General features: G+C 41.3%; 1 protein-coding gene across 1 annotated transcript; it reads left to right on the top strand.

The window, feature by feature from the left end:
* The first annotated feature begins 795 nt into the window (after positions 1-795).
* On the top strand, positions 796-7,727 carry LOC122872313 (DDRGK domain-containing protein 1-like). Its single transcript, XM_044188392.1, has 8 exons — positions 796-986; positions 1,774-1,923; positions 2,767-2,885; positions 4,074-4,175; positions 4,259-4,381; positions 4,475-4,513; positions 4,600-4,705; positions 7,191-7,727. The coding sequence occupies exons 1-8, from the start codon at positions 899-901 to the stop codon at positions 7,349-7,351; spliced, it is 888 nt and encodes a 295-aa protein (XP_044044327.1). The 5' UTR covers positions 796-898; the 3' UTR covers positions 7,352-7,727.
* The last annotated feature ends 4,457 nt before the right edge of the window (positions 7,728-12,184 follow it).

The raw sequence follows: 12,184 nt of genomic DNA, 5'->3' as shown, positions 1-12,184 counted from the left end.
TTAGCCCTTGAGTGGACAGAAAGCATCAAACCAGACAAAGTATTAATAGGATCAGATTCTAGTAGTGCGTTAACCAGTTTCAAGAGTATACAGTCAGAAGCAAGACAGGACATTATGCTGGATATAGCGCAAACTATCTTCAGAATTACAAAAGCAGGAGTAATAGTGAAATTCATCTGGATTCCAGCACATGTAGGGGTTGAAGGAAATGAATTGGCAGACAAGTATGCAAAAGATGCAACTAAGAAGGTAGAAGTAAATATGACAGTAAGTTATAGTAAAGCTGAAGTTAAAAGCATAATTAAGGCAGAAATGAAAAAGAAATGGCAGGAAATTTGGAACAGGGAAACGAAAGGTAGACATTACTATAGTATCCAAAAAAAAGTAGGAGAAATGAGGGAAACCAGTAGATCAAAAAATGAAGAAGACATTATCTCAAGGATGAGGTTTGGACATACTGGTCTTAATAGTACAATGAAGATAATTGGTAAACATGAGACTGGTGTGTGCGAGTACTGTAGAGTAAAGGAAACTGTAGAACATGTAATTATCAGTTGTCCTAGGTATGAGCAGGATAGGCAGAGACTAAAAAGCAAACTGGCAAGGGAGCGCATTAGAGTCAAGCTAAAGGAGATACTCCAATTGAACTCAGGGCATGTGGGGTACAGGGCAATGTTTAGTTTTTTGGAAAAGACAGGGCTTAAAAGAAGAATATAAGGTAGGCATAAATCCATTCTGATCCACACTCCATTTCAGAAGGTGGCGGTAATGCACCAAAAGTTGTTTGCCAACCGCCATAAAAGAAGAAGAAGAAGAAGAAGAAGGAGTAATGAGCTGAAGACTGAAATAGACGTGGACAATAATTTATATTTAGTGAAAGTATATCTTCAGAACAGCTATGGATATAGCGCTGTATCTGGTAGCTGCTGCTATCCTCATTGTCCTGATTTTGTTTGCGCTGAAGGTGCGGAGAAAAACACAGGAAGGTAGGAGCCTTAGAGCTAAGGTTGGACGTTGGTGACCTAACGTTAACTGTTAGCATAGTGTTTATCAAGCTGTTGCTTAACATAAGGTTTGCACATTCACCATTCATTTCACTTTCGAAACGGTGTCATATTTTTGACATTATAGTAAATATTTAAGTAGTGAGAAGAAAGAAAGTTACTTTTCTTATGGCGCTTTCAGGTAACGTCAGCTCGCAGCTGTCAATCTGTCATAAGCTACGGAGGATGCAGTGAGCCACCTGAACCCGCATTATCGCCTTATCTGTCGGTGAAGCACACTAAAGACAAAATAACTGGAGACACAAAAGTAGTTGAATCTCATTTGGTGATACGTATTTTTCTGTCTGTATTTTTCCCCTCGTAAAGCAGTTATGCAGTTTTAAAACGTTTACTTTCATCAGTAGTAATTAACTGAACGTCATTTTGCAGGCTATATTTTATGATGTAAACTTTTTTTGAATATGATACCTAAACTTAATGTATTCTGCTGCTGCATTCGGAAGGAAAACACCCAAATCTGAAACCTATTTCAGGAATATGAAATTGTTGCGTTTTTTATGACTTCTAATTCTATGAATTGATAGAGGATACTTTTATTATAGTAAGAATAGTGATGTACCAGTCTCACTCCAGTTCCAGTGCCCATCCTCAGGGTATTGACTAAAACCATGTATTGATCAGTGCTTTTCCCCTTTTTTTAAAAATTTGAAATCTATGTAGTCATTACATAACAGTAGTATGATATGTTGTGTGCCCTCTCTATGCCCAGCTGATGAGGAGCAGCGGAGGGATGTTATCCGGGCAGCGGGGCCTCCTCAGCGGGCAGCAGAGGAGCGAGGAGCCGGTATGCCTCGGAGGAGGAGGAACCTTGCCACGGTGATGGCTAACAGACGACCACAGAGAGAAGCTGTGGAACATGGTAAACACTGTTAGTTATAACTTTGTTTACCTTTTATAATATAGCTGCTAAGGATTGAGATAATGTCATCACATGAATTTATGCTGAACATTCATATATAATCCTTGTGCTTAATGTTTTATAATGAGCTTCTGCTCATACTAGACTGCTGTCAGTAGTCTAGTATGAGCAGAAATTCATCATTCATCATTCAAAAATACATGAAATAATCAGAATTATACCACTGTAACTATGGACTTTGCATTTATCAGAATGCGTTCGTGAATTTATTATGAGCAAGAATTTCTGTTTCTCCTGAAACTTGTCTGTTCAGCCATATAAACTACAATATTCCAACTTCCCTCTCTGGCCAGTGCAGTAGTTTACCAGTCTTTCAAACAACAGGACTTTAAGCAATAATTCTGGTTCATGCTATGCCAGTAAGCCATTCCAGTGAGCCAGCATGCACAATACCAGGACCCTGGCACTGAAGCACCTAAATGGAAAGTCGTATTAATGATGCCATGAAATGCTCAGATGTCTGCCATGAAAAAGTGCATTTGTGAGGGTGCATTTGGCAGACTTTGAGGGCAGTCTGCCAGTGTCTGACAGGCAAACTCAGAATGGAGCCAAACAAAGAAGCAGAACAGAAGGGTACAGGGTTCCTACGTACAATTTTCCAGTCGTGGAAAAGTACAAAAATATTGAGATGGAAATCGAAAGGTGCCAAACTGTCTTTTAGAAGTAGCAAGTTCATCACTTAAAGAGTAAAATAATGAATTGAATGCTCCCATGATCTCAACAGATGCATGCCTTGTGATACATATCATGTGTGATGTAAAAGAACATGTGTTGTGATTTCAGAGGAGGAGCGTGTGGAGGAAGAAGAGGTGGAGCAGCAAAACTTCCAGCCGACAGCAAAAGTTGGAGCCAAGAAGCAGAAGAAGTTGGAGGAGAAACAGGCCAAGAAAGCCCAGAGAGAGGTGAGAAGGCCATACTGCTAACTAAGGATGTATTCACACCAAATCAGGCATTGCAGAGAAAACGCCAGTCCTCCCATTCATTTGAATGTGGTTAGGGTGTTTAGGCTGCAGTGGTGGGGACCGAAAAAAACGCAGCAGCCCTGTGGTGAAAAGTTGAAATAGAATCAACTTTTGGAGAATCGCAACCCAACATCATGCTGCGGTGGCCAATCATGTAAGCCGGCGATCACACCAGAAGACAGGAAGAAGAACCTTGTTCACCAGATGAAAGAGAGACTGATCACCGCCATGATGACCTTTCCAGAGCTGTACAACCCAGACATGAGGGACTACAAAGACGTTAATCGCCGTGCAGTGACTTGGCGTTGTATCGCTCTTCAAGTTGGGATTTCTGGTTAATATTTCTACTTGTGCTACAATCAGCACACACGTCACACAAATGGGCCATGTAGTGACACTCCCACACCGCCGCACAACCCTGCCCTAATCACTGCAACACCTGATTTGGTGTGAATACAGCATAATTTGACTGGCTTTGAGTATGTAGTCACATTGCAAGTGACAAAATGATGTAGACTCAATGCAGACAGTTTGCAGAATAAATACTGTTGATTTTGTTGATGGACACTGTTCTTTTGCAATGCAATGTACAATGAAAAATGGAGGAGCTGCTCACATCTGCAAAAGATCTTGGAAAACAAAAAAATTAAGTCAAAAACATTTTGATATCTCTTTGTGAAGTTTATTTGGCAGTGACAAGTCGCAGTTTGCTTGACATCCAAAGCCACATGTATTGTATTATTTACAGTTAGTAAAAAATGGTCAAACAGCATACTATGACAATTACTGTAGTATATACTGTATAGAATTAGTACGTAGTTTGTAATAGGGACACCGTTTCTGAGCCTTTGCCATACTGGCTGAGGACAAGATGGGCTTTAATACGTCAAGGGATGTCACTGTGGGCGATGCTTCAGATCAAATGAAATACGATCCTAAATTTTCTATGTTCAGATTAGGATGTTAAATGATAAATGAAAAACTGATTTGACAGTGTACATTATTACAACCCTCAGATTTTTAGCTCACTGTTGAGGTTTCAGAACTCCACTGTGAACTGTGAGTGTCCTTTTGCAGTTGTATCTAGTGTTGTATTGTATTGAATAGTGTTGGTTTATGTATTTTCAGGTGGAGATGGAAGAGAGGGAGGAGAGGAAGAGGATGCAGGAGCTCAGAGAGCAGGAGAGACGCCAGGAGGAGGAGAGAGAACGACTTCTGGAACAGAAACAGGTCACACACTCTTCTCAGCAGCTGTTTCCTTCCTTTGTGTTAATACGAGGAGATGCTGAGACTCTGTGCTGGTGTTTATTCAGGAGGAGGAGGAGCACCGGGCTAAAGAGGAGCAGGAGAGACGGGAGGAGGAGGAGTACTTAAGACTCAAAGCCTCCTTCATCATAGAAGACCAGGGAGAGGAGGAGCAGCTCACTGAGGACCAGGTCACATCTCTGCTGAGCTCATATCATTTTAACATTTTATTTTCTCTATAATATATTTTAAATATAATAAGTGTTTGTGTTCTTTACTCTCAGTCACGCAACCTGCTGCAAGAATTCATCCAGTACATCAAGGTGAGAGCTGACAGACTCTACACACTCAAATCTGTCCTGAAGTATCTCAATATAGTGTATTATATAGTGTCCCCTCTGTCCTACAGAGCTCTAAGGTGGTTCTCCTGGAGGACTTGGCTTCTCATTTTGGGATGAGGACACAGGATGCTATTGACAGACTGCAGGACCTGTTAGCTGAAGGCTCCCTCACAGGTTAGTGTGACCATGGCTGGAAACATGAGCTTTTATTCTTAAATAACATGCGGAAATGTTCCTGTGTCTCAGCCCCTAATTGATTTTGGAGCTGGAGAAGGAATCCTAACCCAGTCAGAAATCCCCAGCTATGTGGTGATTCCATGTCTGTGTTCAATGTCCAGAGGCAGAGACCATGTACTTTCCAATGAATAAAAGGAAATGTGTGAAGATATGGAGTTGATAAAAAGTTACAGGGTGTGACAAAGCTGGTATGTACTTTGTATTAACTAACCCACATGGCTGCGTCATGTTCAGCTCCATCGCTGCTGCAAGAGATGATCCACTTCCATTCCAGGCAGTGTGCTGATGTCCACCCAACATGTCAGCGGAGTGTCTGACTCGTGGCTATTTTCTCCACTACAGGGCTGTGTTCCAATACCCATACATACTAATACCATACTATTTAGTATGCCAGAAAAAGATTTAATATGTCCCAAAATATAGTATGTCAAATGCAGCATGCCAAATGTACCAGGATGGTACAGGACTGCATCCTGTCGCATTTTGCAATATGCTAGCCAGCATGCTTTTCTGCCGATTCTTACCCACAATCCTCTGCGCAGCATGAGTATGAGCAAGAGGGTCAAAATTCAAGGTGCAATGTTATGACAAAGTAGTATGGCCCAATTGTATCCATACTGCATGCAACAGTACCTACTTTGTAAGGGCAGCTGCAGTCAATACTAAAAGTAAAAAGAAAAATTATGCGATGTGTAACGCAGCACGAGTCTATTTTACACATCTAACAAGCCTGAAATTCACTGTGAACCTATATGAACAGCATTCTCCTCTGTCTGTGTCGCAGGAGAAGGGATGCAAAGATTTTCCTGCAGCTAATATGTAGTGTTCAGGAAATACATATTTAAAATAAAGACCATATGGCGTGCTGTATACAGTCATTAAAACCAGTAAAGTATCTATTACCACATTAATCAGAAATGTTTTTTACTATGCTTTAAAATACCAAAAATGTGTTAAACAACTAGTGCTGAGTTGATTAGAGAGATAATTGGCATTACCATTAATGCTCACATTATCTATTTCTCACTTGTGAGTATTTGTTGCTTTTCTTTGTCATATATGATAGTAAATTAAAATATTAAATATTTTAATATTGTTTGGTGTTGTCAGTTGGTCAAAACAAGATATTTGAAGATGTCTCTTTGGGCTCTAGATTTTTTTTAATTTATATTTTTATTTATCAGTTAGTTTATTTATCAGATTCATTGATATTGAAAATAATCTATAGTTGCAGCCCTAAAAACAATGCCACAGAGACATGATTGAGCATGACACAGCTGCATCCAGTAGACACGAGTAACAGAAGCAAACAGAACGGATACGTGAAGTGACTGGAAGTATACAGAACAAAAAGGGCAATGACTTTATACGTAAAACATGTATTACTCACACTACTAACAACACACACACACACACAACTAATAACTACTAGACACACAAATGAATGGATAAAGCTCAGGCATTTTCGGGCATTGTAGGTCCCATGTAGTGACTTGGCTTGAGTCAGCTGTCTCTCTCTCTCAGCAGGCGGCAGGGTGATAACATCCTCACACCCCACATGGCTGGGTGTGCAGGATTCAGAGTTAATTTTGTTTTAACTTTTGTTGTGTTATAACACAGACATTGATAAGGCTTCTTTCAGAAAGTTCTTGCTTTCAAAGTTGGCTGGATGTCGGCCTTCAGCACGTTCTGTGCGGCTCAAACTCTGGGTGGGCCCGCCTGGACACGCCTGTATACTCTGAAGAGTAGCGTGGACTGCAGAGCTGGAGGAAACACAAGCAGAAGAGGAAAGAGCTTGAAGTTTGTGCTTCCTCTGGTTTTGTAGTCTTCTGTCCAGGGCGGATGCAGTCTCTGATGCCAATGGCTCAAAACTTGTTGTTACATGTCTAATGCTTCCATATCTAAAAAGCTTGGCCTTCTCAATTGCTGAAAGATACCAAACACCTCTTATGAATATAAGATAATAAGATATTATCCACTTAGTAATAAGTAAGTCAGTGACAGTGTTAATATATGCACAGCACATCAAATGAGTAAAACGTAATAGAATCAATTCTATATATTCAACTATATATAACTATGTATTCACATTTCCAGTTTTGTTAGCTATTTAACAAAACCAAACATCACATCTTTATCTTTTGGTATGCCCCCCCAGTCTTATGGAGTCTTAAGATACTTAAGATCTTTGAGTCCTCAGAGCTTTATAACCCAGATGCCATGTGGACACAACTTTCAGAAAAGGCTAATTCTTTTATCAATAGAAGATACACAATGTTTATCAGAATCTGCATTGATCCACTACACTACTTCCATTGTGAAGTAGAGATCCTTCACATATTACCCTTTATTATTATTATTATTATTATTATAGTATCCTCTATGATATAATATGCTGTATTTTGCTGTATGTTCCCTGCAGGAGTGATTGATGACAGAGGGAAGTTTATCTCCATCACTCCAGAAGAGCTGGACTCAGTGGCTCATTTCATCAGACAGAGAGGCAGAGTGTCCATCACAGAGCTGGCTCAGGCCAGTAACTCTCTGATCAACCTGATGCCTGAGAGCCGCAGCACTGCCTGATGGACACCTTACTGCTGCAGAACACCTGGACACCTGCTGAAGAATAATCACAACTCTTATCTGTGTGAAAGTTTCACTTAACTGCTGGTGAAAAGTACATACTGGCCTGTTCATCTGCTGGTGTTTGGTGCCAGTTGATGTAATCATCTGTTGTACTTTATTGTGACGACATGGCTCAGTAGCCCTTATACACCAGTAGGTGTCAGGCTTCATATAGATTAGGACTTGTGTTTGATTCATCTAAAAGTTCAAATTAACATACAGTTTCTACTGTGTATGACATTAAATTAACAAGCCCTCATCAACATGACAAACAGTGACATTGTTGTGAAACAAAAGTAAAAAAAATTGGAAAAAATAAAGTTTGAGATTAATATTTTTGTCACATCTTGTCAGTCTTGTTCATTGTGACATGACTTATGATGATTACATCATACAAGGGCTACAAGAAAATAAACTGTACTAATTTTAATTAAACAATTTAACACCCAACATGCCTTGGAGATGTCCAACACCTATGTGTTGACCCTTTAAATCCACCCATCCAAAAGATGCAGTGTGCGCAGAGTATGCTGCTAGATCTAGCTTCTCACCACATTTGACTTTTAATGTGATACTATGTTTTGAAGCAGAGTACAACTTCCCCATTCTGATGAAGAGCCAAGTGTTGGCACAGTTGTTTTAATGACTGACTGCACGCAGAAAGTCTAAAGTGTACATTAGACTCTGTTATTGGTTTGGGTTAGAGAGAAGAATGGTGTCAGGTCTTTGAATCTCACTTGGTGGTAAAACCTGAAAAACTCAGCTGTAAATAATCCAACAGGCTGCTGTTAACACTGCATTTCTGCAGTTAGATTTAAACTAAACCAGCTGACTACCATCCAACTGTATGAAGGCAATACATGAATTGGGTTTTGGGTTTTAAATTTGAAGTTTTAATTCATACAAATATAATTTGCTGTGCTAAGAGGAGACTTGTCAAGACCACAGTGACAAGTCATTGCAAACTCTGGATATGGTCCTTTAAACTGCATGTTTCTGTTACTGCATGTTCTGTTTTTCTGCAGGTGGTGTGACCTGCATTGTCCAGCTGTTGGCATTGTTAAAGAGCAGCAGACAGGCAGGTCATGTCACAGTCCATCCACCAAAGAGGCCCTCTGATAATTTACATCACTGAGCTGTCTTGTATGAAAGCAGTTCTATCAGACGTAATATATCAAACTAATTTGAACATTTCAAATGGCTAGGTGGAGTGAAACACAGCAGCTCCAAAGTCGTGTGGAGTTGACCGTTCTAACTCCTGTCATTTTTTGCAAGGATTTGTGTGTAGCACAAATAATTTCTGTACTGAGTGCAAAGAGATATCGCCAGACGGCAGTCTTCTAATCTGACTTTAATCTGTGTAATATTTCCCAAAATGTCCTTGCAGTGTCCTTTTTGGGAACGAGAGCGCACCGCTGGGAACGGGCGCACTAGCTCTTCCTTTGCCAAACGTGCTGCTGTACGCATTCCCCCCATTCAGCCTCCTAGCGCTCCTCCTGCTCAGAGTGTGGGAGCTATCCTTAATTTTGATAGCCCCGTACTAACGCAGCAGGCTCCTCTGCAGCCAGCCCTGGTTGCTTCTGGTGCACAGAGACTAGGGCGCACGGTCAGATTTATGGCCCACCCAGAGAGTGAATCTTTGGCCCTGGCATGTAAGAGGTTAAATTTGGATGAGTCTGGCCTGTCCTATAGTTACATATATACTTACAAAAATATATACATTAATATATACATTATGTGTAATATCAGTGTAATATGAGTGTTTTAAATTATAGTGCAAATAGAAAGAGTTGGTTATAGTGGGAATTAGGGTAGTGCAAAAAATAGTGGTATGGTAATGTGTAAAACCAGCATAACAGAAAGTTCAATGTAATTTATTTATAATGGAGTGCGGAGGATGAGGTGGAGTTGAGTCTCACAGCCTGAGGGAAGAAGTTGCTCTGTAGTCTGGTGGTATGCTTCTGTATCTCTTGTCAGGCGGTAGCAGGGTGAACAGGCTGTGACTGGGGTGGGTACTGTCTTTTAGTATCCTTTGGGCTCTGTGCAGGCACCTCTCCGTTATCACTGATGCTTGGTAAGTTGGTACCAATGATCTTCTGAGCGGTTTTAATCACCCGCTGCAGAGCCCTCCGGTCCTAGGCTGTGCACATCCCATGCCAGTTTTTGATGTTTCCAGTCATGGTGCTTTCTATTGCTCCTCTCCTCTGGTAAACGTTGACCAGAACTTGGCACGGGAATTTTGCCTTCTTAAGTTTCCTTAAGAAATACAGCCGTTTTTGAGCTTTCTTTACCATGGTGTGATGTACATGAGAGGTTCTCTGTGATGCTGATTCCCAAGAACCTAAAACTGCTCACCTGGTCCACCTCAGCTCCACTGATGTAGACAGGGGTGTGTGTCTGCCTCCTTTTTCCTAAAATCAATGATCAGCTCCTTGGTTTTGTTGATGTTGAGCAAGTTATTCTCTGTGTACCACCCTGCAAAATTGTTAACTCCCTTGCGATATGAAGTCTCATTGTTGCTTGAAATCCGGCCGTAAAGGTAGTGTCATCTGCAAACTTCACAACAGAGTTCTCTCCATGTCGGGGGTTGCAGTCGTGGATGTACAACTTGAACAAGAGGGGGCTTAGTACTAGAGTGGAGGAGGTGTGAGTGCCAATCTGAAAGCTGGGGTCTCTGAGGAAGTCCAATATCCAGTTGAGTATATTACTCATGCCCAGAGTGCTAAATTTGCACATCAGTTTCATGAGGGTGATTGCATTAATTGCTGAGCTGAAATCAACAAACAGCATTCTGATGTAGGTGTTGTTATTGTAAAGGTGTGTGAAGACTGAGTGGAGGGCAGTGGAGATGGCTACCTCTGTGGATCTTTTGGCTCTGAATGCAAACTGGTGAGGGTCTAGGCTGGCTGGGATATTGTCTTTGATTTGCTGGAGAACCAGTTTCTCAAAGCACTTGATCAGAATGGGGGTGAGAACCACAGGGCAGCAGTCATTTAGACTAAACACTGTAGACTTTTTAGGTACAGGGATGATGGTGGCTGTCTTGAAGCTGGGGGAATATAAACAGCAGCAATAAAAACACTGGTGAATTTCTTTGGCAGACAATATGATCGGCATCTTAACATCAATAAAGAAAAAAAACACTGCTCACCCGGTATCAGTCTTAGCCGAGGTACTGGAGCAAACTCAATGAATCTTGAGCCTCCCCTCATCTTACCTCATCTTGCATTCTGTCTGCCCGTCGAGTGCAAAAGCTTGATCTAGGATGTTGTGATGGCACCAAGTCTCTGTAAAGATGTGGGCATAACAGTCTCTGATTTCCCATTGCTGGGTTAACCTGAGTTTTATTTTGTCCATTTCATTTTCCTGCAACCAGACAGGTCGGCTGTGGCTCAGGAGGTAGAGTGGGTTGTCCACAGATCACAAGGTTGGCGGTTGACAGCTCCTCCTGTCCACATGTCAAAGTGTCCTTGGGCAAGACACGAAACCCCAAACATTGCTCCAGACGGTCAGGCCAGCACCTTGCATGGAAAATCAGACCGGTTAGGCCACAACATGATTGACATGACATAAATTTTTCTCCAATGAGGGGGAGGAATGGGCAGGATAGGTCCACGTGGGGATTTGTGGAGGGGCGAATTACAGTACAGCACTAATCTTATTTGTGAGGCTGTGAGCAGACAGTGTCAATCAATGCATTGGGGGAAAATAGCGAGCATAAATGAAAAAAAAATAAGTCGCTTGTCAGATTTTCCAAACAAGCAACCATATTTTTTTTTAAACAAGCCCAAAAAACCGCAACCCGCTACCTGTGATTTTTTCAAGAGACTTCAAACTCTGAAGTTGCGTATTATAAGCGGCAACTTTATGGGCTTATTACAGGCCTGCGACAGCCACAGATACCGGACTTTTTCATTTTTCTCCAGAGCATTTGAATTATTGATTGCTGTCGGGATGTAAAGAGAATTTCAACAAATATAATTAAAAAATGCTTCTGAAATATATTACCCTACCCTAGCTTTAAGGTGCTTTAATGACTTACAAAATTGCAAATGGACTTGCCCCTTCATACCTGTCTGATCTCCTTAAACCTTACCTGAATACAGGCCTCCTGTTTAACCCGAGTTAAAAAGAAGTCAGCTGGCTGCAGAGCCTTTCCCCTTCCTCTGGAATAACCTACCTGTTGACATTAGACAGTATGACTCTGCTGGGGCCTTTAAATCCAAACTTACAACTCATCTTTTCGCCTTAACCTTCTGTTAGCTGCTTATTCTTGATTACCTTGTATCAGAATCAGAATCAGAAATACTTTATTGATCCCAGAGGGGAAACTCTTTTTTTTTTGTTACAGCTGCTCACTATCACGTCAGTGCACACAGGAATAGAAGTACTAAGCAAATCAAAATATAATACACTATAATACAGCTAAGATAAATTGTTACCAGTAGCCTACCTTCCGGCGGATCGGTCTCGGTCTCAATGAACCTATTAAGCCGAGTAGACTACTTATAGTCCATGTTTGTCCTGCTGACGACAATATTGACAAAGTTTCTGAAAACCACTGCATCTGCATCCACTCCCTCCCTCCCTCCCTAGTTCCTCCTTCTCCTCTCTTTTTACTCAGGTGTCTCTGTGCTGGACCATCGGCCATCCTGGGATCTCTCTCTCTCTCTCCCCCTGGCTATCGGTGCCTCATTCCAAAAGTTTTGGATCTGGATCTTCGTCCTCCAGGAGATTCAGCCTCTCCTCTTGTATCTCTCTCTCCCTCTGTGGGTGTCTCTTTCCTTTCGC

The sequence above is a fragment of the Siniperca chuatsi genome, linkage group LG24 (genome assembly GCF_020085105.1).
Source record: "Siniperca chuatsi isolate FFG_IHB_CAS linkage group LG24, ASM2008510v1, whole genome shotgun sequence".
Classification (NCBI taxonomy): domain Eukaryota; kingdom Metazoa; phylum Chordata; class Actinopteri; order Centrarchiformes; family Sinipercidae; genus Siniperca; species Siniperca chuatsi.
The sequence above is the reverse complement of the archived record's forward strand: the minus strand, read 5'-3'. Positions and strand labels throughout refer to the sequence as shown.